General features: G+C 39.8%; 1 protein-coding gene across 4 annotated transcripts in view; it reads left to right on the top strand.

Annotated features, from left to right (window-relative positions):
* Window positions 1-26,575, top strand: part of prkn (parkin RBR E3 ubiquitin protein ligase) — a 1,117,394-nt gene that overhangs the window by 694,317 nt on the left and 396,502 nt on the right. For all 4 annotated transcript variants that reach the window (XM_072581208.1, XM_072581206.1, XM_072581207.1 and 1 more), the window contains one exon: window positions 15,093-15,229. In XM_072581208.1, coding sequence (XP_072437309.1) covers window positions 15,093-15,229 — 137 coding nt within the window. The remainder of the gene's footprint in view (window positions 1-15,092; window positions 15,230-26,575) is intronic.

The following is a 26,575-nucleotide window of genomic DNA, read 5'->3' as shown; positions in this document are numbered from 1 at the left end:
TTCAATCTTGAATCATATTCCTAAATAATGTGATTATAGTAAATACTGATTACTAAGGAAAAGCCAGAGAACTACAGAGCGGTGAGCTTGACATAAGTGTTGGGCAAGTTGTTGGAGAGAATCCTGAGGGACAGGATTTACATGCATTTCAAAACCTAAGACTGATTAGGGATAGTCAGCATGGCTTTGTGTGTGGGAAATCATGTCTTACTAACTTGATTGAGTTTTTTGAAGAAGTAACAAAGAGGATTGATGAAGGTAGAGCAGTGGATGTGAACTATTTGGACTTCAGTAAGGCATTCGACAAGGATCCTCATGGTAGACTAGTAAGCAAAGTTAGATCACACTGAATAGAGGGTGAACTAGCTACTTGGGTATGAACTGGCTCAAAGATAGAAGACAAAAAGTGATGGTGGAGGGTTGCTTTTCATATTGGGGCCCTGTGACCAGTGGTGTGCCACAAGGTTCTGTGCTTTTCATCATTTATATAAATGATTTGGATGTGAACATAGGAGGTATAGTTAGTAAGTTTGCAGATGACACAAAATTGGAGGTGTAGTGGACAGCGAAGAAGGTTACCTCAGAGTAAATTGTGATCTTGACAGATGGTCCAGTGGGCTGAGGAGTGGCAGACGGAGTTTAATTTAAGTAAGTGTGAGGTGCTGCATTTACGAAAGGCAAATCAGTGCAGATCCTTTAAACTTAATGGCAAGGTCCTGGGGAGTGTTGCTGAACAAACAGATCATGGGGTGCAGGTTCATAGTTCATTCAAAGTGGAATTGCAGGTAGATAGGATAGTGAAGAAGGTGTTTGGTATGCTTTCCTTTATTGATCAGTGCATTGAGTATAGAGGTTGGGAGGTCATGTTGCGGCTGTACAGGACGTTGGTGAGGCCACCTTTTGGACACTGCATGCAATTCTGGTCTCCCCGCTGTCAGAAGGATGGTGTGAAACTTGAAAGGGTTCAGAAAAGATTTACAAGAATTTTGCCAAGGTTGGAGGATTTGAGCTGTCACGAGAGGCTGAATAGGCTGGAACTATTTTCCCTGGAGAGTCGGATGCTGAGGGGTAACCTTACAGAGGCTTACAAAGTCTGAGGGTATAGATGGGGAAAATAGTCAAGGTCTTTTCCCCTGTGTAGGGGAGTCCAAGATTGCATGGCATAGGTTTCAGGTGAGAGGCAAAAGAGTTAAAAGGGATCTAAGAAGCAATTTTTCCATGTAGTGGCTGTTATAATTACAGCATTTAAAAGGCACCTAGATGGGTATATGAATAGGCAGGGTTTGTGGGCCAAGTGCTGGAAAATGGGACTAGATTAATTTAGGATATCTGGTCGGCATGGACGAGTTGGACTGAAGGGTCTGTTTCTGTGCTATATATCTCTAACGGCAATTTCCCAGTCTCCCAAGCAACAGCTAAAATTAAATGATGACAGTGCTGGATATGAAAGTAAGATTTGTTTTCCAGCAACTCCACTTCCTGGATCTCTATATTCGACACCAATCTAACATCTCGGGACACATTCCATGGGCAGTAACTGTATGCTACTGCTTTCTATGGATGTTGGCATCTGACACATACCAACCTCACCATCCCACATGGCTCATCTCTAATCTACTTGCAACACTGTTCTGCACTTTAACGCTGCATCTTGAATAGCACCAGCACCATTCATTGGAATGCCACTGCCAGGACAATCTGCTTACAGGGATAGGACCCACCGGAGGTCCACAAAGGAGAACAGCAGGCTGAGAGACTGCCACATACCACCTAATGACCACCATGCTAGCCAGAGAGACTGCCATGCCGGGTCAAGACTGCGCCATGCCAGGATAAAGGTCTGCCATGCCATGTTGGATGGCCACCAAGCTGGCCAAAAGACTGCTATGCCAGACCAGGAGGCTGCCTCACCATGTCAGGTAGCCGCCACACCAAGCGGTGAGGCCAGCTCACCGGATCGGCACCGAGTCTCAGGCCAAGTGTCGGAGGCTGGTAATCCATGGCGGGGGAAAGAAAGAAGAGAGGAGAAAAGACACAAAAGAGAAGAGAAAAAGAAGAATAGGAAACGGCCTGAGCGGACAAGCTCCAACTGAAGGTCCGACTCCGCCACCATTTTTGATAAAATCAGTAAAGTTAGAGATTAAACCTCTGCAAAAGGCTTTAAAGGGAAGAAAAACACAAGAAAAAAAGAAAAAAAAAACAAAGAAAGCAGGTGGGAGCAGACAAGCCCCAGCTAAGAAGCCCACATACAGCCTTGCAACTCCCCTGCCATCTTGTTAGAAAGCTGCTGAATTGTCATCTGATCAAGGCAACCTTCTTCACTGTCCCCTACACCCCTTTGTCTTCCCTTGGCTTTTAGAGCAGAGACAAAGCCAGGCAGCTTGTCATAGTTGTCAGCAGTCATCAGTCCAGGGGCGAGATACAGAATCATAGAGCTGTACAGCATGGATTTAGACCTTTCATTCCATGTCAATCAGATTTCCTAAATAAATCTAGTCCCACTTGCCAGCATTTAGCTCATATTCCTCTTAACCACACTTGTTCATGTACCCATCCAAATGCCTTCTAAATGCTGTGATTATACCAGCCTCCACCACTTACTTCCTGTCGTAGCTCATTGAATACGTGCACCACCCTCTGTGTGAAAAGGTTGCCCGTAAGGTCCCTTTTAAATGTTTCCCGTCTCATCTTAAACCTATGCCCTCTAGTGTCATAGCACCATGTTATGCCAATTTTACACCTGCATCTATTGTCAATAGACAATAGACAATAGACAATAGATGCAGGAGTAGGCCATTCAGCCCTTCAAGCCTGCACCGCCATTCAATATGATCATGGCTGATCATTCCCAATCAGTATCCTGTTCCAGCCTTATCTCCATAACCCTTGACTCCACTATCTTTAAGAGCTCTATCCAATTCTTTCTTAAATGAATCCAGAGACTGGGCCTCCACTGCCCTCTGGGGCAGAGCATTCCACACAACCACCACTCTCTGGGTGAAGTAGTTTCTCCTCATCTCTGTCCTAAATGGTCTACCCTGTATTTTTAAGTTGTGTCCTCTGGTTCGGCACTCCCCCATCAGCAGAAATATGTTTCCTCCTGCCAGAGTGTCCAATCCTTTCATAATCCTATACGTTTCAATCAGATCCCCTCTCAGTCTTCTAAACTCAAGGGTATACAAGCCCAGTCGCTTCAGTCTTTCCGTGTAAGGCAATCCTGCCATTCCAAGAATTGACCTCGTGAACCTACGCTGCACTCCCTCAATAGCCAGAATGTCTTTCCTCAAATTTGGAGACCAGAACTGTACACAGTACTCCAGGTGTGGTCTCACCAGGTGTGGTCAGTAGCCTATGTGGCAAATTCACTTCATATGCTTAAACCATGGTCAATCAAAGTCTCAGGGGAGCCCATTTCAGTCAAGTCAAGTCAGTTTAACCAAGAGTCCTCGCTTTGTCAATGTAAAGCAACATCTGTAATCAGTCCACGGGGCTTGGACATGACCAGTCAGCTACTTGGGGTGGTCAGGGTCAGAGAGTCCATTTCAGATCAGTTCAGGGTGTTGGCCATGGTCATTCCTGCAAGCCCAGTGCAAACAGTCTGGGAAATAGTGGTAAGTCAGTTGGAGAGCTGCACACCAGAGGTCAGGTCAACCATTAATCAGAACTGTCTGTCAAAGTCATTCAGGAGGATAAGCTCTGGTCAGTCCTGGGGATCAGCTCATGGAAAGTCAAGCATGTTTCTCAAAGGGCACTGCCGTGGTATGGAGGCTAGGAAAACTAATTCTGTGGGTTGGAGGCAACTGGCTGGGATGCAGGGGATAATAATTCTGAAGTGGAGTGACTCATGTATAGAAGGGAGGCAATAGTACAGTAGAGGTCATGGGCTGCTGCAGAAGGGAAGTATTGTTGATGACCACCATTGTCATGGCCTTGACAGGAACATTGCAACATAATGGTTAGTGTGACCAAACTGTAGGGTCAGGGCTCAGAGTGTAATGTTGAGAGCTGAAGACACAAATCAAAGTGGTGTTTGGGCATGTTTGGAGGCTCAGTATTGATGAGTGTGACAGGAAATGCAAGGAAAAAAGGAACATAGATTTGGGCACGGCCTTTGATTAACAGGTTTAGCCTGTGACTCAGTTCTGGAGTATCTTGCAATGTGTTCCATAATCATGTGATTTGTAAATGGCAAATAGCTGTGATCCAGCGTCTGAGGAGTCAGTGATTTTTGTTTTGTCCCAACATATAAGCCCTAATCGTGAGCAACATGAGACGTCTCTGACCCTGATTGAGGAGCATAGCATGGATGGGAGTCTAAAATAGCATTGCTAACACATCTATGGAAGATATAGACTGGAACATGTGGTTTTATTTCATTGAAGAGCTCAGCTACCTGACAATTTTGCCCCCCGCTTGGTGTGAATGATCCCAATACCTTTCCCATTACATGTAAGAACAATAAGGGGAGGCCCAGACAGCTGGTTTAAAGTATCATTGATCAGACAGTGGAAAGAGAAGTAACTAATTGAGAGAGAGACTAGAAGAATCCACTGAGTGCCTCAGTCAGTGGTCATGCAAACTGATGGTCTCCTCATGCACCATTGGTTCTAAGTGTACAGGGAGTCTGTATCCATATCAAATAAGAGCTGAGATGCATGAAAATCATGAGTTAAATCAGCTTTCCCGTGGAGTGCAGGTAGCTGATCTGAAAATGATCCCGATTCGTGTTTCCCGTCTCAGCAGTAAAAGCCAAGCCTTCATGTTTTTTTCAAAATGCTTAACATCAAGAGAAGTGTTTCTTTATTGTTTGAAACTGTTTGTGTGAGTTTGAGTAATTTTTTTTTGCCAGCAGCATTTCAATATTTGTTGTAAAGATCAAATTAATTATTAACCTGCACTGGGCATCAGATTTCAGAGCCATGACCTGAACTTCATAATCTTTTAGATTAGATTAGATTAGATTAGATTACTTACAGTGTGGAAACAGGCCCTTCGGCCCAACAAGCCCACACCGACGCGCAACTCACCCCGACCCATTCCCCTACATTCCACCCCTTCACGTACCGCTCCGGGCAATTTAGCATGGCCAATTCACCTAACTTGCACATTTTTGGACTGTGGGAGGAAACCGGAGCACCCGGAGGAAACCCACGCAGACATGGGGAGAATGTGCAAACTCCACACAGTCAGTCACCTGAGGGGGGGATTGAACCTGGGTCTCTGGTGCTGTGAGGCAACAGTGCTAACCACTGTGCCACCATGCTGCCCATGCGATCTTCTGCAGGATCGCATCAAAAACATGTCAAATTATTTACTTCTCTTGGCCTGTTATGACCTTGAATTAATCTACTGCCAAATTTTCCCAATTGGAAAGTCACAATGGCAACCATGCGCTGGCCTCATGTAAATTTTGCAGTTTACTCTGGTGATGTTTGATCCTGATTTGGACACTCAAATCAGCATTTCATTATCTTCCAGCAGAAATTCGATGCATGTAGAGGAATAGTTCTCTGAGGGTTGTAGGGCTGAATTTCACTATTAACCAATTTAAAACAAAATAGTATCATATTTTGTTTTCATTTTTCAAAATACCTCAATTTTCCTAATGTACTTTTAATCAATGACTAATAATTTATAATTCGTCATCGAGAATGTGGTGCTGGAAAAGCACAGCAGGTCAGGCAGCATCTGAGAAGCAGGAGAATCAACATTTCAGGCATAAGCACTAGATCAAAGGGCTTATGCCCAAAACATCGATTCTCCTGCTCCTCAGATGCTGCCTGACTTGCTGTGCTTTTCCAGCACCAAACTCTCAACTCTGATCTCCAGCATCTGCAGTCCTCACTTTCTTCTAATTTATAATTTGTGCCTATTGTGGATGGAAGGAACTGACAATGATGAATACTCTGCAGATAGTTCTGATTTCTTCATAAAGCTGTTTTTTATAGGGAGAGGTAAGATGATTTTGGACTGACTTTCTTCTGGGGTAGTGGTGCTGGAAGAGCACAGCAGTTCAGGCAGCATCCAACGAGCAGCGAAATCGACGTTTCGGGCAAAAGCCCTTCATCAGGAATAAAGGCAGTGAGCCTGAAGCATGGAGAGATAAGCTAGCTGTCAGGCCAGAAACTGCTCCCGATCCCCCAGATGCACTCCACTTAAATCACCACACTAATCTCTACAGTGGCAAGTTTCTGAGGCATCCGATCTACAGTCACTGAGGAAAATGCTCCCACCATTAAAGTAACCCTGCATTGCAGCTTGTGAGTCTTGGTCTGTAGAAAATTTCCAGTCTAGAAAATTCCTTTCGATGCCTGCCACATAGAGTTTAAGATGGACGGAAGTTCTAAGTGCCCAGGACTCATTACAAGCTGTCAGCTATTGTCACAGCATTTCTAAGTTTAGTCAGAATTCCTGACCCTATCACTTTTGTATTGCACATCAGATTCATCAATTGGCTTGATATTTTCAAGCTTTTAATCTCTATTAATAGATCTCATTATCATTAGTACTCACTTTTAAGAATTGACCAAAAATTCAGCAAATTAATATAACAAGTGCACCTTGTTTATTTAGATGTCTTATATTTTAGTGATGATATTTTACTTGCTAAAAAAAGTTGTTAAAATTCACACAACACCGGACTATAGCTACCTGATGAAGGAGTAGTGCTCCAAAAGTTTGTACTTCCAAATTGGACTATTGGACTATAATCTGGTGTAATGTGACTTTTAACTTTGTCCATCCCAACTCAATACCGGCACCTCCACATCATAAAAATAATGTAGTGGACACCAATGTAGACGTTTATGCTACACTTCATAGTTTCTTAGAATAGCCTACTGTGCCAGATGATTCCAAAATGTAATAGTTGCTCTCACAGGTTCAACAGCAGGTTTATTCATGCCTCGTCTAAAAGATTTTGTAATTTCCTTCTGGTGATTCTTGGATCATTTCCTGAAAAATCTTTTATAATTATTCTGACACTGTGATATCTGCTCAGCAATTGATCTTGACATAAGTTTCTTGCGTCAACTTGTGCCATCTCTAAGATCACTATATCCAATTTCATAATAATGTCCAATCTCACCCATCTTAACTTCTCTTCAAATGAAACCCTGATCCATGCCTTTATCACTGTTAGACTCAGCTAATTTAAAATCTTCCTTGCTGGTCCCCCTCATTCTACCTTCTGTAAATGTGAAGTAATCAAAAGTTCTAATTCCCCTGGGGTGATCCCTATCACCTCAGTATATACTGACTTCCATGGGCTCCTGGTCAAACAATATCTTGATTCTAAAATTCTTAACCTTGCGTTCAAGTCCTGCCATAGCCTCATCTTTCTGTATCTCTATAATTTCCTCCAATGCCACAACATCTGAGATATTAATTCAAAAATGAAACAGTGAGAGTGCAAAGCCAACATGTTCCCACAAAGATCAAGGTTGGGACCAACCAACGCAGAGAAATCTGGAGGTCAAGGAATGTACAGGATTCGATAAGGGAAAAAAAGGGAAGGTTATGGTAGATACCCAGGGCCAAAAAACAGCAGACGTTTTAGAGGTATATAGGGAGTGCAGAAGGATACTTAGAAAAAAGGTAAAAGAGCAAAGATGGGTGTGATTAAAAAAAAGATGATTCAGGTAAAGGAAAATTTAAAGATCCTTTGTAAATATATTAGAGGCAAGAGGATAATCAAGGAAAAGAGCAGGGTCCATTAGAGACCAACATGTAATCTGTATGTGAGACATCAGTAAGGCTTGAATGAGTACTTTGCATCTTTATTCACTATAGAGTAGGAAAGTATAGATATGTAAATCAGCATTGAGGTCTGTGAGAAAGTTGAGCAAATTCGCATTGATAGGTAGGGAGATAGTAGTAGTTTTAGCAAGCTTAAAATTGGATAAGCCTCGATACACTTTTGAGATATGTTCCAGACTGCTACGGGAGGAAGGGAAGAAGGTTGCAACATTTACTTTCAAATCCTGAATGGTTGCAGCATTGGAAGACTGCTAATGTTGTACAGTTATTCATGAAGGTGGTAGGGATAAATTGAGGAACTAAAAGCCACTGAGCCAATCTTCACTTGGAGAGACAAGGATTAATCAAGGATAATAGGCATGGTTTTGTCAGGGGAGATCATGTCTGACAGGTTTCATTAAAGTTTTCAAGGATGTGTCTAGATGTGTAGATGAAGGTTGTGCAGTTGATACAGTCTGCATGGACCTCAGAAAAGCTTTTGACAAGGTGTTATGTGAAAGATTGGTCTAAGACCCAGGGGATTCGGGGCAATTTGACAAATTGAATCCAAAGTTGGCTTAATGGAAAGTGGCATGGAATGTTGTTCAAAGGTTGTTAATGTGTCTAACAGCATACTGCAGAGTTGGGTCTCTTGTTGTTTGTCGTGTACATTAATGATTTCAACATGAATGTTAGAGGTTTGATCAGTAAGTTCACAGATGACAGAAAAATGTAGTGGTGTGGTAAATATCAAGAAGAAAGCTTTGGGAGTTTATAGGACAATATAGAGGGGCTGGTCAGATGGGAAGAACAATGGCAAATGGAACTTTCGCCTGATAAGTGTGAGGTGATGAATTTAGCTAAAAGGCAAAATACATGATAAATGGTAGGGCCCTAGGAAGTATTGAAAACAGAGGGACAACAGTGTATATGTCTATAGATCCTTGAAGGCAACAAAGTAGGTGGATAGTATGGTTAAGAGGTATATGGAATCCTTGTCTTTATTCATTGAGGTGTTGAATACAAAAGCCAGGTAGTCATAATGGAATTAAACAAGATGTGGTGAGGTCAAAGTTGGAGTTCTGTGTGCAGTCCTAGTCACTACACAGTAGGAAGGATGCGATTATACTGGAGATGGTGTAGAAGAGACTCATGCACATGCTATCTGGGCTGGATTTTTTTTTAAAAGAAAGAGACTAGATAGGTTGATGTTGTTTTCCTTGGAGCTAAGAAGGCTGAGGAGTGTCCTGAATGAGATATACATAATTATGAAGGGCATAAGTACTCCTTAATCAAATTGTTCAGATATATTATGACACAACACGAAAGGAGGACTTGAACACAGGTCTTCTAGCTCAGAGGAAGGGTCGTTACCACTATGCCAGAAGAGCTCTAAGATAAGGTGGATGGGACTGAATGTTTAGTCTGCTTGGTCTCACCCAAACCGATCTACCTATCGATGACATTTGTTGGAGGTAGACCACCATTGAGCTCTTCCAGAAATGTCCTGTCATCACATTGAGGACATCTTCCATAACATAGTGTGGCAGTTTAACAATGTTGCATGGAACAAATTTAGATCAGATCCAGCAACTTGAAATTAGGGAATCATGAGGAATTGTGAGCTATAGATAGCAACGGAATTATATTCAACCCACCATCTGTAATATCTTGGCCTTGCATATCACTTAACCTTCCATTACCATCAAGCCTGGTGAACAATCTTGGTTAAACTCCTTGAGCTTTATCATTCACTAAAACAAGAGCAATTAAGAGGCTGGAAATTCTGTGGTGAGTAACTCACCTCAGTGAAGAGTCAAAAAGCCTGTTCAACATCCAGAAAGCATAAGTATGAATGACAAAGCTCTGACAACACACAGAACGTTTGACAAATGGACACCTGACCTTCATTCCCTTCCAATTGAGCACACATTGGCAGTGGTATACACATTCCACATGGTGCATTGAAGCAACTCATCAAGTCTATTTTGACAACACTTGCCAAATTCATAGACTTCCACCTTGAAAGACAAAGTCTGGAGGCATATGAAAACACCATCATCGTCACCTCCAAGTTACACAGCTTCCTGACTTGGAATTATACTCCCATTTTTTCACTGTCTCATCGCAAATTCCTGTATTGTAATTGTGTTTGAGAGGGTACGAAGGAGATTTACATGGGTATTACTGTACAGTAATACCCATTGAGTTATCGGATAGACAAGGGTTGTTTAATTTGGAACAGAGGCAGCTGAGGGGAGATCTAATTGAATTGTGTGAACATTATGAAGAATCTGGCTAGAATGGATAGGCAGGCCCACTTCTCTTGGGTTGAGGATTCCATAACCAGCTAACATAGATTTACAGTAAGGCAGGTAGATGATTTAGATTCAAGTCAAGGGAGCAGTTATGAATTGAAAGGGTGGTGGGGATCTGGACCTCTCTGCCGAAGACACTAGTAGACACACAAGCCCTCATAATGTTATTTTCAAAACATGGATATGGATATGCACTTGAATTATTGGTCAAAGCATGGAGTATAGGAGTTGGGAGGTCATGTTGCGGCTGTATAGGTCATTGGTTAGGCAACTTTTGGAATATTGCGTGCAATTCTGCTCTCCCTCCTGTAGGAAGGATGTTGTGAAACTTGAAAGGTTTTATAAAAGATTTACAAGGATGTTGCCAGAATTGGAGAGTTTAAGCTATAAGGAGAGACTGAATAGGCTGAGGCTGTTTTGTCTGGAGCGTCGGAGGCTGAGGGGTGACCTTATAGAGGTTTATAAAACCATGAGGGGCATGAACAGGATAAATAGACAAGGTATTTTCTCTGGGTTGGGGGAGTCCAGAACTAGAGGGCATAGGTTTAGGGTGAGAGGGGAAAGATTTAAAAGGGACCTAAGAGCCAACTTTTTCATGCAGAGTGTGGTGCGTGTTTGGAATGAGCTGCCAGAGGAAATGTTGGAGGCTGGTACAACTACAACATTTAAAAGGCATCCAGATGGGCATATGAATAAGAAGAGTTTAGAGGGATATGGGCCAAATGATGGCAGATTAATTTATGATATCTGGTCAGCATGGACGAGTTGGACCGAAGGGTCTGTTACCGTGCTGTACATCTGTATGACTTTATGATTCTATGACATTCAAGGCCTTAAATTGAGGTCTGGACAGTAGGATCAGACTAAATAGCTCCTTGTTGGCTAGCATGATCTCATTGGGTCAAATGCCATCCTTCAATATTGTAACTTTTTATGATTCTGTGATTCTATGAATGTAGCATATGATAAGTGATATTTAAAAAACACATTTAGCACATAGTTCTTTTCCTTATTTAATCATTTGTTTTCCTATTTTTAAATTTAGATAAATATGTTTTATTCAAGGAAAAGAATTCCAGCATTCTATGCCTCATCATTTTGACAATATTGGGTTGCTGGACAAAGTTTGCTTTTTCGTTAATTGTGTGTTTCTTGGAATCCCTCTGTTTAGTTTTGTAGAACATTGTAATTACAGATGAAGGAAAGTGTATATGTTTTGCAAGTAGAAAAGGAAATCAAGCTTTACCCACATTTCAGTCTTTTCTCTTAACTGATGTTTTACTTTTGGTTCAGCTTATGGGAAGAATTACTTAGGCTAAACATTTGCAATTCATCACAAGAAGCTTTGGGTCACTTCTCGCCATTAATAATACTTGTCAGCTACAGGTGCCATGCTTTGCACTGGCCACAGCTTTCTTGCACCTAAGTACTGAAGGAGCCTGAGAGGCAGGTGGAGGTGCATACGTGTGTGTCGATTGCTCTGTTCATGTCAGACCACATCATTATAATGCTTTATGACATCAATCTGCGCATGCTTGAAGTGGAACTCTTCATTCTCTCTGCAAGTTTGATTACCGTGCTTGGAAGGCCAGTCGCTGTGTTGCACATTCTCCACTGCTACTCAATCCTTCTTCTTTTCAACGTCCCTTGAGTCACAGTACCTATGTCCAGCTGGATAGAGCTTGGAGAGGACTGCATTCTTCAGTGTGGCCTTTCCATGGCCTTTCCACTATTTACTCTTGTTCACTGTATTAGCCAATATTCTGTCTATATGGTCCCACTAAAGTGTATAGAAACAAACCCTTTAGCCCACCATGTGTATGCCGACCAACAAATACCAAACTACACTCATCCCACTTACCTGCACTTTGTCCATAGCCTGACATTTTAAGTTCCATATTTCTACTACCCCCATGTGAAAAATGTTTTTCTCAGATCTCCTCTAAACCACTTCATCCTCACCTGAAACGTGTATCCTCTGATCTTAGATATGCCTGCCAGGGAGAAAAATTCACATGATCTACCCTGTCTATTCCTCTCATCATTTTGTATACCTCAATCAGATCTTCCAATAGCCTCCTCTGCTCCAAGGAAAACCAACCCAACCCATCCAATCTCTCCTTATAACTAGACTTTTCATCCCAAGCAACATCCTAGTGAATCTTCTCTGCACCCTTTCTCGTGCAATCACATTCTTCTAAAAGTGTGGTGACCAGAACTGCAAAATTCTACCTGTGGCCTAGCTAATGCTTTATAAAGTTGCAATAAGATTTCCTTATTCCTAAATTCTACACCCCCACTAATAAGGCAAGCATCCTGTATGTCTTTTTGCCACCTCTCTACATCTGTCGACACCTTCAAGGATCTATGGACTTGTATGCCAAAGTCCCTTTGTGCCTAAGTACTAACTAGGAACTTACCACTCATAGGGTATACCATTCCATTACTAGACCTTCCGCCTCACACTTATCAGGATTAAATTTCATCTGCCATTGCTCTGCCCAATTTACCAATGGACCTTTATCCCTGCTAAAATATCTAATGCCTCCTCCTTATTAATTTTAACATATTCTAACCATCCCAACTGAAATCCCAAGCTACAGTGTCTTCTCTTCTGTGAGTATAGATGATAAGTATTTGTCTAATACCTCATCCAGCCCCACACTCAGATTGAGCCTTTAGGCCCCACTCTTTCTCTGATAATCCTCTTACTCTTAATGTATTTATAAAATGCTTTGAGGTTTTTCTTAATCCTAGACACCAAAGCTATTTCATGCCCCCTCTTTTTCTTCATAATTCCTTTTTTAAGCAATCCCCTATACTCAATACACTTTGAAGGACCTTCCCTGTTTTTATACGCTGTACTTGACATATACTTCTTTATTTTTCTTTATCAACTCTCGATGTGTCTTGACATCCAGGGTTCTCTGAACTTGTTGCCCTTGCCCTTCACCCTTAGAGGAAGTCAGAGTCTTGAATTCTCACTGTACTACTTTTAAAACACTCTCACTTTCTAAATGTGATGTGGCAATGCATCTTCAGAAGAAATTAGCCTTTCTGAAGAGTTATCAGAGCAACCTCCGCTAAATTGAAATTATACATGTGGAGACTCTGTTAGAGATGAAAGATTGGCATTGAGGTAACAGTGGTGCAATTTACTGTAAGGAAAATGATCATATTGAAATCACTTTCAAAGCCAAATCATACTATCTAGGTCATTCATAATTAATTGGGTCACTAGATACTTTGGGCTCCACATTTGTCAACTCTAATTCCCAGGTAAGCTGAAACCCCACCCATTGCAAGTATTGCCACATCTACATTTGTATGTTGGGAATTGTGTGGATGGCTTCCACCAGCTCTCTAACTCTCATTTAAGGCAATAAGCTCATGAAACCATAAGTGGTTTCTTCCTTATACTGCTGGAAAAGATTCCTGGCTGGATTTAATGGCGCACATGTTGGTGGAGCCGTCATCAGATGTAAGAGTGCCTGTGTGGGATTTCCAATGTTAGGAAGTCTTCCCAAGTATACTTAGGAACCGATGAATCTCCTAAATCCTGACTAATCTGTCTGCGGCCATGCTGCACATACTCCAGATCCACAGCCTTGTTCTTGACTGTCCTCTGGGCATTTACAGTGGGCAGTAAATATTGACTTGAACCATGATGCCCTCATCCTGTGAATGAATAAAAAAATGTGGGGTGGGGATGGTTAAGGTGGGATATGGCTACTGTTTTTCATTGACAGGTACTAAGTGCCCAGTCGAGGGACATTACATTCATTTCATAGGAATAGTTGGGCAAGAGATTACTGGAATAGCCAAGTCTGATGATAACAAAAACATAATTGACATGTTGATGTCAACAATCATGACAGCAGTCAGTAGTGTAACATTGTTGAGTAGTTTAGCTTTAGGCGTCGTTGCAAAATTGAACCTAATTCTTTGACAGTGTTCTGCATTTCTGACATGATGACAGTGAAAACACTTTGTATGTATTATAATGGCTGTAAAATGCCCTAAGATTTCTTGAGGTCCTAATTAGTTACTGTATATATGTAAATTCTTCCTCTTCCTTCATAATTTCCTATTACTAACAGAGCTGACAAATGTGTGAGTAGATGAATAATTGGGACATTAAGAATAAGGTAGTTTATGCACAATGTGTATTAAGGTTCTCTTTTGAAATAATGTAGTGCACATATAAGTATTATTTATCTATAAATAATTAATTATTATGTTACTTTGCATCTCTTTTACCTGCTTGGGCAGATGTTTAGAATGTCTTATGTAGTTTTGGACGAAGGGTTAAAAAAATAAAAATTTTTCTAAATATTGAAGTATTGAAGTCATTCCCTGATTATTGGGTTAGCAGCACCAGGTCAGAGAACATTCATTGCAGAAAGTATAACTCCTCTGCACACTAGATCAAGGAGGGAAAGGTTCCTGAAGTTACCGTTCCTAATTACTTTCCTGCAAACCTAACTGGTAAGCACAGACTGAATTTTCCAGTGCCATGGGGTCAGGAATCAATGTTTCATGATCTGATAATTGCAATCCTGGAGCAACCCCAGCCTCTTCCATCTCCAAGGACAGTCTATGATTTTCAAAATTATGACTTGGGGGTTATGGTGGGGGAAATCAGAGAATCTGCTCACTTCCAATTAACGGCCCCTTAGCCTCATTAGAAGCCTTAATATTGAGCTAATGAGTTTGGTATCAGTATCTCTAACAGAGATTTCAAGGAACTGGAGCAGCCTGGTGTCTGTTAGAACACAGCTAACAGGTTCTCTTGGAGAGATTTTTGTTTATAATTATAATTATTGGACAGTTGGTGTTTTGCGCTGGTATGTATGCATTATCCTAGACTTGCCCTTTCTCTTTCTGTCTTGTACATTTATGCTACTGACTTCTAGAAAAGTTGCATGTATCAATAAGTCCCAATATGGTTGGGTGGAGCCAATGCAACTTTAACATTAATTCTTTCTTAACAATTATCTTGTATAACAATTGTGTGTCTTTTCTTGCTCTGTTTAGTGATCCAGTGTTGATATTTCCTTGTGTGGATCAACATGTCATATGCTTGGATTGTTTCCATCTATATTGCGTGACACGGCTGAATGACCGGCAATTTATCCATGACCCAGAACTTGGATATTCCCTCCCCTGTGTGGGTAAGTGCTATTACTGTACAAATGTTTTGCCATATGAGAGTATTATATTGACTAAAATGACAAAAAAAATGAAAGCAGATTTCTCCCCAACTCTATTTTAAAACCTTTATTACTCTACAATTAAATAAAAAAGCGCAGTTTAATAATTTGACTGCAAATATTAACATGAGAGAGAAGAGAGAATTTATATTCTAAAAAGAATATGATGGAGTTATTAAAATTGTTCTATCTTGAGAAATATTTATGTTTATGTGCATGCCTTTCTTTTTACATTGCAACCACCACTCCAACCCACAATTTCTTGCTTGTAGAATTCAATTCTTAAGCACCGCTGTTTTCCAGTTCTATCCTAAATAAATGATAGATAATTCAGAGGTGTATCAGTTTAGAACCTGCTCACACACAGTATTGAACAACTCACATAGCTAGGAATGTGCTCCTCTGAGAAAGGATGAGAAGGCAATCTTGTTACCAAATCGTTGAGATGAATAATATAGATGCATTTGATGAAAGCTACACAAACGGCAAGGGAGGAAGGAGTAGAACGTTATGTTGATAGGGTGAAATTAAGTAAATAGAGCTTCAAGAGGCTTTTGTGGAATATAGACACAGTACTGCAGCAAAATAGCATGTTTCTGGTTTTTACATTCGTTGTATGCTAGCCACATTTATATACTTTCTATGTTTGCTGCAGTATTAATTTTTAACATTTCTATTTAATTTTACTTAATTGTTATAAGTTGAGAGAAGATGGTTAGAATAGCTAATCAAAGTCAAACTATCAGAGTTTGATTTATTTATATGCTTGATTTATTTCAAGCTTTTTTGCTTCAGCATTAATTTCTTTTTACATCCTGGTTAAAAAATAAGCACTTGAGGACAGCTATTCTGGAGGCACTGTTCCTTCAGTTCACGTCTAATAGAGATGATAGATTAAATCTTCTTCTGGCCTTTGGGATAGCCCCTGCATACTTTTGCTGCTTAGAAACTGTACACATGACCAACATGTCACTTCACACACCATTTTTGTATTTTTACGTGCATGTCTGGTTCACAGATCAATTTCAAGCTATATTGAACTGCCTGAAGAGTATGGAAGCACTTAAAACTTAGTCAATCATTGATAACAGCTACAGCTATCTACTGGCTCTCTGAAAAGAAAAGTACAGGAGATGCTCATTTCAATTTCAAAGAAGAGTGCCCCATCAATCAATGTACAGATGGTTAAATGTTTTTCGAGTTCAGATACCTCTCAAGTGTCAAAAACAGTTTACTTAATCAACCAGAACTATTTAAATTGAGGGAGAAAAGATGATTGCGTAGTTGACAGGACATGTGTTTTCTTCACTGAAAAAGCACTGTCAAGCATGTGAACAAATACACAAGGCTGTTCGATACCAGTCAGGACAAATCTCTATACGTTGCTGCTTTAAAAACATACCTACTTTGTAACACCGCACCTAATCATGATATTTGAAGCTGTGAAAATACTTTATACTTATTCGCAAGGTTTGTGAAGGTTTGTAGCTCAGGTTGAGGTTTAGGGTGTAGGTTTGCTCGCTGAGCTGTAGGTTTGATATCCAGACGTTTCATGACCTGGCTAGGTAACATCATCAGTGGTGAACTCCAAGTGAAGCAAAGCTGTTGTCTCCTGCTTTCTATTTATATCTTTTTCCTGGATGGGGTTCCTGGGGTTTGTGGTGATGTCATTTCCTGTTCATTTTCTGAGGGGTTGATAGATGGTATCTAGATCCATGTGTTTGTTTATGGCGTTGTGGTTGGAGTGTCAGGCCTCTAGGAATTCTCTGGCATGTCTTTGCTTAGCCTGTCCCAGGATAGATGTGTTGTCCCAGTTGAAATAGTGGTTTTATTCATCCGTGTGTAGGGCTATGAGGGAGAAGGGGTCATGTCTTATTTGTGGCTAGCTGGTGTTCATGTATCCTGGTGGCTAACTTTCTTCCTGTTTGTCCTACGTAGTGTTTGTGGACAAACAGGAAGAAAGTTAGCCACCAGGATACATGAACACCAGCTAGCCACAAAAAGACACAACCCCCTCTCCCTCATAGCCCTACACATGGATGAAAAAAATCACCATTTCGACTGGGACAACACATCTATCCTGGGACAGGCTAAGCAAAGACATGCCAGAGAATTCCTAGAGGCCTGGCACTCCAACCACAACACCATAAACAAGCACATAGATCTAGATGCCATCTATCAACCCCTCAGAAAATGAACAGGAAATGACATCACCACAAACCCTAGGAACCCCATCCAGGAAAAAGATATAAATAGAAAGCAGGAGACAACAGCTTTGCTTCACTTGGAGGTCGCCACTGATGATGTTACCTAGCCAGGTAATGAAACGTCTGGATATCAAACCTACAGCTCAGCGAGCAAACCTACACCCTAAACTTTATACTTCTCTTTCATTAAACTCCAGACTCCATGGTTTGATTTCCATTTTCTTCACGTACTCTCAAAACTGGCAAGATTTTCATGGGCTTCCAAAACCCAACACCGTCAGACAAAAATAATGTGGGGAAGGAAATTCCTTTTTCATTCCCTGGTAATCTGACCTTAGAAGAAGTTGACATGTATTTTATACACTAGACGTTCCTAATTCATAAGAAGGCCAGAAAATCTTCTGTAATTGAGAATGTGAAAGAAAACTAGATTTCCTGCAAAAATAACTGTGTGGCTATTTGTAGACACAAGTGTACCTTCCTGTCCAAACAAAATTTCAGCCCCACATCACAGTTTAATAACTAGAAAAAAATTTCAAGTACAGTGAAGAACATGTTCGCAGTACAAACACTCTCAGTTCTGATTTCCAATTGCAGAAAGAATTTAGAGGGTCTATAGAAGTTATAGAAGGATGATAGCAGTAGACATTGCCTGTCGCAGAACACCCTGTGTGCAAGGCACTGAGCCAGTACAAGAGAAACCACAGGAGAACAATGTGAGTTCCTGAAACTCCACTAAATCTAAGTGGGTTTAGAGATATTTGGCTTTGCCTGGTCCATAAATGAACCCAATTCCTGCAGCCAGCGAGTGGAATTCCTGCATTGTGTCCTTCCCATCTCCAATTTAATTGGGGACAGCTTTCTTAATGTCAAAAATTCAATTGATGTACTCCCAGCTGATTCTCTTGCCACCTTCCAACTCCACTCCAGTCATTCCATTATGCCTGTTTCAGCTCATGGTTCCACTGATTGACAAGTCCAAAACTGGTGACTATTATTATGAGATAGTCACTAATAAATTTAGTATTGAATTCAGAAGAAATGTCTTCACATAGAAATCAATTAGAATGTGAAACTTTCTACCACATAGTGTTTTTGAAGTAGGCTTGGAGCTACATAAGTACACAAAAGGAGAAAGAAATAAACATATACAGAACAACATCAATTATCCAAATTTCGGATTATCCGAACAAGATCTCAAAGTCCTGTAAAAATGTTATCCATTATCCGAACAATCAGTTATCTGAACAATCAATTATCTGAAACAAAATATTCCGTGCCTGTCTCATTTGGATAATCAAGGTTGCTCTGTATTGATAGGGTAAGATGAATTAAGGTGGGATGAAGCTTACATGGAGTAGAAACGTTTGCATTTACCTGTCGGATGGCTTGTGCTTATCTGTAAATATTATGTAATATAAAACACAGCAAGCAACCCAGTTGTAACTCATACTAAAACATAAAAGGTAAAATCACGAATTCCATACTCCTGCCCAGACACCATGTTCGTAGGGTGAAGGCAAAGGACTACAATGTTGATTGATTGATCTATTGTTGTCGCATGTGGTGAGATACAGTGAGAAGTGATGCTGATTCATTGATCTGCAATAACTTTGAAAATGCAGTCATTTTGGGAGTGATGGAATTGGTTAATGTGCTTATATTCTGCATTCCTTTCACAACTTTTTCAGTTCCATTTGTTCATTATTTGTTAGTTTGCAATGGAAACAAAGTGTCTCATAAAGACCTCCAATTTTGAATGTGACTTTATCACTTATGGATCATCTTGTAAGCCAATTAGTGGAATGTAAATTATGTCCCATGGGTCATTGTTATATAGATTGCAAGATTGTTTCTCTTCCCTAAAGAATTCTAACCTTAATTTACTGGTAATAGCTTCCCATCATCACTTTGTTTGGAGTGGTCTTGATTCTTCGTTGCAGTATGACTACACAGTTAATCATATGGTCAAAGCTAGTTGCTGCTTGACACTTATCATGGGCCAATCATGTACTATAAGAATTACAGGATTCATCTCTCCTAAATTATTTTTCACTTCCCATTTATATAAGAACTTTTTGATAAGGCTGATATCCATTGGCTTTGGATATTATTATACTGTGCAACGAATGGTATGTAATATACTTGACTCCCAAGATCCTTATCATAATGAAGACTGTGTGCATTCTAATTAATTTGTCATTACGTTCTGTGAGATATAAAATCAAAATAAATAAAAATGATCAAAGTTTATCAAGGTGTACCAAGAACATGTGACATTTTACAAAACCAAATATGGATGATCTTTAATCATCTGAAATCAAGAACGGATTACATGTTACAGTCATTTGTGAATTATTTTAAGAGTTTGTTTCATTTGTATGTAAGGGGTTTAATTCTGGGTTACTTTTATTGCCTGCATTAGTTGAAACTTGTCAAACTGTCCCAAGTCCTTGATGCATTGACACATAAGGGTATTAACAGCTTGCGACATCAGTAATCTAGATTTATTAAGGAGGAATCTAAAATTCATGACTAAGAAATTGTGTTGTATTATACATGCAATATATTTTTAAAAATCATTTTAATTGCATTTGCCTTCACAATTGCTACAGCAAAGGATGATGAATTGATTTAGTGGTGGTTGTCATTTGCCTCAGGCATCTTCTGGAACTTGTGCAAAAGGGAAATACATGGAGCTTGGAGACCATAAATATTTATATCATTAAAGGACATGGTGTACCACACACAAGGAAGGTTTTTATTTCAAAGTGTCTGAAATACATTGGTCTCAAGTGCAGTTTTTCCAAGTAACCTTGCCTTCTGATTCACGCACCGCACTGATCTATTTGCATAAATTTACTTTTCTTTCATTCCAAATTAATTTTTGGTCCACAGAGTCCACATGTGAAAACAGCAAAGCTATTTTCATAGGGAACTTTAATAAAATAGATTGAGAATCGCTATGTAGTTCATATAATGGAACGGGATTAACATCAAAAGCTTACATTATGATGATGTCAGAGTCACATGACTGAGCAGAGGGCTGAAAGGGAGCAGAGGCTCTAACTTAGTTTGAAGATAATGAGTATATGGATCAAGTTGTTAATAAAGTGTTCTTGTAGGCAGTTCCACAGACTCCAGCAGAGTACCCTTGGGAGACTAGAGAGAGGTACACTCCAAACCCACAACTAAAGAGCTCAGAATCTAACTTGATATTTTTGAACAGGCTTTTCTGTGGGTGATGAATGTAATCCTAGCGAAGTAGCACAAATAGGTAAAAAACCATCATGTGTACCCATTTTGTTCATGTTATTTAATGAAGTTGCTGATAGGAGTTGGGATAACTTGTGAAATTCTATCCCAATGCCATCTGTTTTATAACCAAAAGCATTAGCAAAACCATGAGAATGGTTGCCTGTCATAGTCCAAGACAAAAGACTGAGCGAAACAAAGAATCAAAAATCTGGTCCAAACAACCAGCAAATATTTAGAATAGAAGGTAGGGCAAGGATGAGATATAACGTATTGGAGTTAGAGGTGAGGGTGGGTCGAGGAAACCATGGAAATTATATGGTCTGTTTGTCAGAGTGGGCTTCAACAGTACTAAATCAGATATATAATTCAAAAAAGGAAAATAAGGGAATGAAGGAAGAGCTGGAAGTAATTCTCATAACATGATTGAATTTTACAGTTGTTTTGATAGAGAAAGAAAGGTGCATCAAAGACTAGTGATTTAAACTTAAATGAAGGCAATTACAAGAGCTTGGAGATAGAATTGGCTAGAGTGAACTGGAAAATTAGGTTAAATAGTAAATCCGTAGTGTGACAGTGGCAGACATTTAAGGAGACATTTCATAACCTTCATCAAAGATACATTGCAATGAGAAAGAAAAAAACTCTAGGGAAAGGATGCATCATTTGTGGCCAACTGAGGAAGTTAAAGGTAGTATCAAATTGAAAGAAAAATTCTATAAGATGATATAAATGAAAAATAAGATTAGTGGCAGGTCAGAAGGCTGGTCAGAATATAACCAGCAGCAAAGAATCACTAAAAAACATAAGGAGGGAAACATTGAAGTGGGAGAGAAAGCTAGCCAGGTATACATAAATAGATAATAAGAGCTTCTCCAGGAATTTAGTGAGTGCTATCCCTCAATAGAATGCAATTTTTGGGTAATTAGTTGTTAGGAAATCATTGGACAAGTATTTTGTGGATGTCTTCATTGTAGAAGACACAAGTAACGTCCCAGAAATATTTGTAATTCAAGAGGTAGGAAAAAGGTATGTTTATCTTTATCACAAAGGGTTTTGAAAGCATTCCTACCTCTGAGTCAGGAGGCCTGGGTTCACATCCTTCCTGCTCCAGAGGTTGATTAGAAAGTATCTAACTATCTACAAGAGTAAAGGTGGTTTGTTTCAATTGCATGGAACTTACATGATTCTCACACCTTCTACAGTTTTGGTTCTCTTTTTGAAGGAAGGATGTATTTTCCATAGGAGGAATAAAATAGTTCCAGCAAGGGTGGGACTGTCCTACAAGCAGAGACTGAGGTGACTGGGTCTATATTCCTAATATTTTAGAGGGAAGAGTGCTGATTTCACTGAAACTTTAAAAATACTGAAGGAGCTAGAAAGGGTAGATGCAGAAAGCCTGTTTTCCCTGGTTGGGATGTGTGGGATTCTAAAAAACAGAGAATATGGTCTCATAATAAGGAGCTAGCCATTTAGGACTTGGAAAAGGAGGAGCATTCCAAATTCACTAAAAAACAGCTAAGTGTCAATTTGGAGAGTTTCATGGAAGGTTTCTCTCCATGAGTTCTATCAAGTAATCGCATGCAATTCTCTGCTGCTAACTTTATTATGTATGCATCACATCTCCCTAGCAGCCTGCTTGTGCTAAGCAATGGCTGAAAAATGCGCCAGAATAGGAACTTTCCAGGATTTTCAGCACCATATTTTAAGACCTGTGCTCCAGATCAAACACTGCCAACCAGAAACTGCCTTACACAGTACACATAGGTGAGAGAGAAATGATAAACAAAAGCTTTTCAGGGCATAAATAAGAAAAAAACAAAAAGTAACAAATAAATGTATTGTTATTTTTACATCCTTAACTGTCTGACTGACTATCATTGTAACTGCAGCTACAATAGTCAAGCCATAAAGGCTACCTATGCTTAGCGCCATACCATCTTAGAACTAATCTAAGGGAATACTACTCTTTCCCAGCATTGGAAAGTATTTCCCATTGTTTGTTGTGGGAGCACTACACAACAGTTGTTTGATGCAATGCAACATTGTGAGCCTTCAAGTTTAAATAAGGCAGTAAAGTGCAAAAGGACAAGGCAAGGCAGAGATGATGTGAGCATTCAAGCATACTCAAAGTGAGTGAGTACTAAGAGAGAAAATGAGAAACCCTGCAAAGTACCCTGATTGAATCCATGACATAATCCCTTGCAGCAACGTTCTAACGGTAGTTGACAGTGTACTCCAAAGGGCAACATTGAAGTGGAGAATTCTTTCTATGTATTTCAGAGACATGCCATGATGTTGGGGTAAGGCAAGTGTGCATCTGATGCCAACCTCCATGAATAAGTTATTGCAGGTGGTTGCTACCCATGGAATGTACACTGAGATGTTGGGGACTATTGGCCTAGTTATAAGTCTAGAGGAGCAAACAATGAGCTGTAGCACACAGGTATCTCTCTCTGACCATGGTGTCAAAATTGCCACCATCTAGTTCCTCTCTGACGTGTAGGTCAATCGGAAAATGGACAGAAATTAGATAAAATTAGATACTCACTTGGCAAATAGATCTCTTGCCACTCACAAGCAAAATTCTTGTCTTATTATTCAAAAAATGATTGCAGAGTCAGACTTTCTTTTCTCAACATCAAGAGTTTCACTTTTCCAATCTTGCCATACTTTCCCAACTGGCTTGCCATTGCCCACATAGTTCAAGGGCTTTGAAAATTCAACCCTATGTTCCTAAAGGAAGTCTAATATTTAAATGGATTGAGATTGCAGAACTGTGCAGTATAGAATGTGCTGGCTATCCAGGTGTAAGTACCACAAAACATTAGTCTGCAAGTTCAACATGTGACAAAGGGTGGGGTTGTGGGGGAAAATCATCTGTTGATGTTAATTGTGAGGGAAATGGAATATAAAAGTGGAGAGGTTTTGCTGTAATTGCACAGGGTACAGTACTATCTTTTGGTCTCTATCTTCTAAGTAAAGTTTGGACAGCTTGGGTGCATAACCATCGGACTTCTGAAGAATGAGAGATCATCTTGTCGAAGCATATAATACACTGAGAGGTCTTGGCAGGGTCATACAATCAGAAAAAACCCTTTGACCCATCAATTCTGTGCCTGTCAAAGAAACGAACACAAACTATTTTCATCCCATTTTCCAGCACTTGGCCCATATAACAAGCGTACATCTGAATACTTCTTAAATGTTATGAGGGTATCCGCCTCTACCACCCTTACAAGCATTGAGTTCCAGATTCCTACCATCCTCTGGAAAAAATGTTTCCTCACATCCCATCTAAACTCTGCCCCTTGCCCTAAACTTATCTCCCCTTGTGGCTGTTAAAAGAATACTTGAAAGAATACCCCTTGATGGGAGAAACTAGAATTAGGAGCCACATTTTAAAATAAGAGGCCTCCAATTTACATTCCCTCTTATATTTATTTCTTTTTGACAGACCTCCAAGGTCTGTGTTCCAAGGTCTGTGCACAGCAATAGTTTACAAATCCAAAAGTGAATGTTGGGAACAGTGTCAGCACACCCATCTGCATGCACAGATCCTGAGAGCAGCTACTTAGAGGGAATGATGACTTCCATTTAAGACCAAGTAAGGAGAATTTATTTCTCTCATTGAGTCATAGGTCTGCTGAATTTTCTGCCACAGAATTTGATGACGGAAGCAGGGTCATTGATTATTTTTAAGGTTGAGTTGAATAGATTCGTGAAGTAGGCTGAAAGTTAGAAAGCAGTTTTACTATTAGGGAAGTAATTTTAGGGTGGAGAAAATGCTGAAAGGTTTGTTCTGGAACTGTTGTTAAAATGTCTACTGTTTTTAATTAATATTAACAATAATTCAACAACAGAGAGGCCAATACCTGAGACCCAGGAGTAACAGTCTTTCTTATGAGAGAGAAAGTTGTGGATTCAAGCCCCACTTCAAATGTCTGAGTGTATAATCTAAGCTGCTGTTCAGTACAGCACTGAGAGGATGATACATTGTTGGAAGAGTTATCTTTTTGCATCCCTTAGTGCTGTAGATTCATTTGCAACTACCCATCATTTTAAACAACTTATGTAGATCACCATTCAACCTCTATAACCCTAGGGAATATAAGCCATGTGTATACAATCTGGCAAAAGATTTACTACAATGGACACTGAGAACCTATTTCCTTGCATGGAAAAAGGTAAGAAGGCACAGCTATTGCCAGTCCTTTCAGGATGAAATCAGAAAGCACGTATTTACTTCAGGTTTAGTGAAAATACGGAACTCTCTTACCTCATAAGACCATCGCACCAGGGTTGATTAAAATTTTCAAGACAGAGATAAATAAATGCTTGTTAGGTATGGCACCGGGTGATATAAACCAACAGTAGATCTGATCCAAGGTCAACACTGTGAGTTAGAAAGGAAAGCAAAACTAAAACCTGGCTGCATTTATTGAATATTCTCAGATGAGGGAATGGAGATATTAACAAAGGAAAGTAAAGCAGTTTTCAACAGTTTTGCATTACTTTAAAAATGAATACCTAGTCCAGTAGACAGAATCTTTAAGGAATGCTTAGGCTTATAGCAGAAGTCAGCATAAGGATGAGCAGTGAGGAGAATGCTGAGCACTGGATACTTAAAACAACAAGTAAACTACCTAACAAACTAAATTTACCTGACAAAAATGGTTTGAAACACTTGGAAGGACTAAATTAAACTATAATCTAGTCTCTTTAACGGATAACATCTTTGAGTTATGGAATTACTTCAAATTTTGACCACAAGTCTGATCAAGAACAAGTCCACACATTACTTTATTCCATGGGAGCAGTAGCAGATGATGTATTACAAGACAGTGAGATATCACATAAATTTGAAGGAGTCTTTGATAACAATTATGTCAACTTGAGAACTAACAAAATTCTAGAAAGGGCCTAATTTAATAGAAAGATCCAAAAACCAGATGAATAGTAGATACTTTTTACTAATTATCTTTGCAGGTTAGTTGAAGGATGCAATTGTGGAAAGTTTAAGATAGAATTATGATGCAACTGCATTGCAGTAGTTATTGATGATGAACCCCTATCAGACTTACTGCATGGTGAGACAAGCAGAGGTCCAAAGGTAGGTCATGCAATTTTAAGAGATGAAGAAATTCTTGTTTCAGGAAACGTAGAACATAGAACATAGAACAATACAGTGCAGAACAGGCCCTTCGGCCCTCGATGTTGCGCCAACCTATGAACTATTCTCAATTTGTCCCCCTACACTATCCTATCATCATCCATGTGCTTTTCCAAGGATTGGTTAAACCTCCAGTGATCATACAGTTCCTCAAGACTGTAAAAGAATCACCAGAGGAAAAGGTATAACTGGGAAGAAAAGTACAAACACCATAATGCACTGCCTAAAAGACCCACTACAGCGCCTAAAAGACCCACTACAGCACCTAAAAGACCCACAAGTGCAAACTGTTCTGAAACAAAGCAGAACGCTATCACTAAAAGAAAATTAATCATTTTCGGAAAGATTTACCAACATAATATCTTTATCTTCAAAGTTATAGATGAAACTTTGTCAGACATAAGAGTTATTAATCATAAAGTCATACAGCACGGAAAAGACCCTTAGGTCCAACCAGTCCATGCTGATAATAATCCTAAACTAGTCCCACCTACCTACACTTGGCCCATATCCCTCCAAGTATTTCCTGTTCATGTATTTATCTAAATGTCTTTTAAACATTGTAACTGTAGCCACATCCACTACTTCATCTGCAATTCATTCCACATGCAAACCACTCTGTGTAAAAAAATTGCCTCTCCTGTCATTTTTAAATCTTTCTCCTCTCTCCTT

The sequence above is a fragment of the Chiloscyllium punctatum genome, chromosome 11, assembly GCF_047496795.1.
Source record: "Chiloscyllium punctatum isolate Juve2018m chromosome 11, sChiPun1.3, whole genome shotgun sequence".
Classification (NCBI taxonomy): domain Eukaryota; kingdom Metazoa; phylum Chordata; class Chondrichthyes; order Orectolobiformes; family Hemiscylliidae; genus Chiloscyllium; species Chiloscyllium punctatum.
Note: the sequence above shows the minus strand (reverse complement) of the source record. Positions and strands in the feature narration are given on the sequence as shown.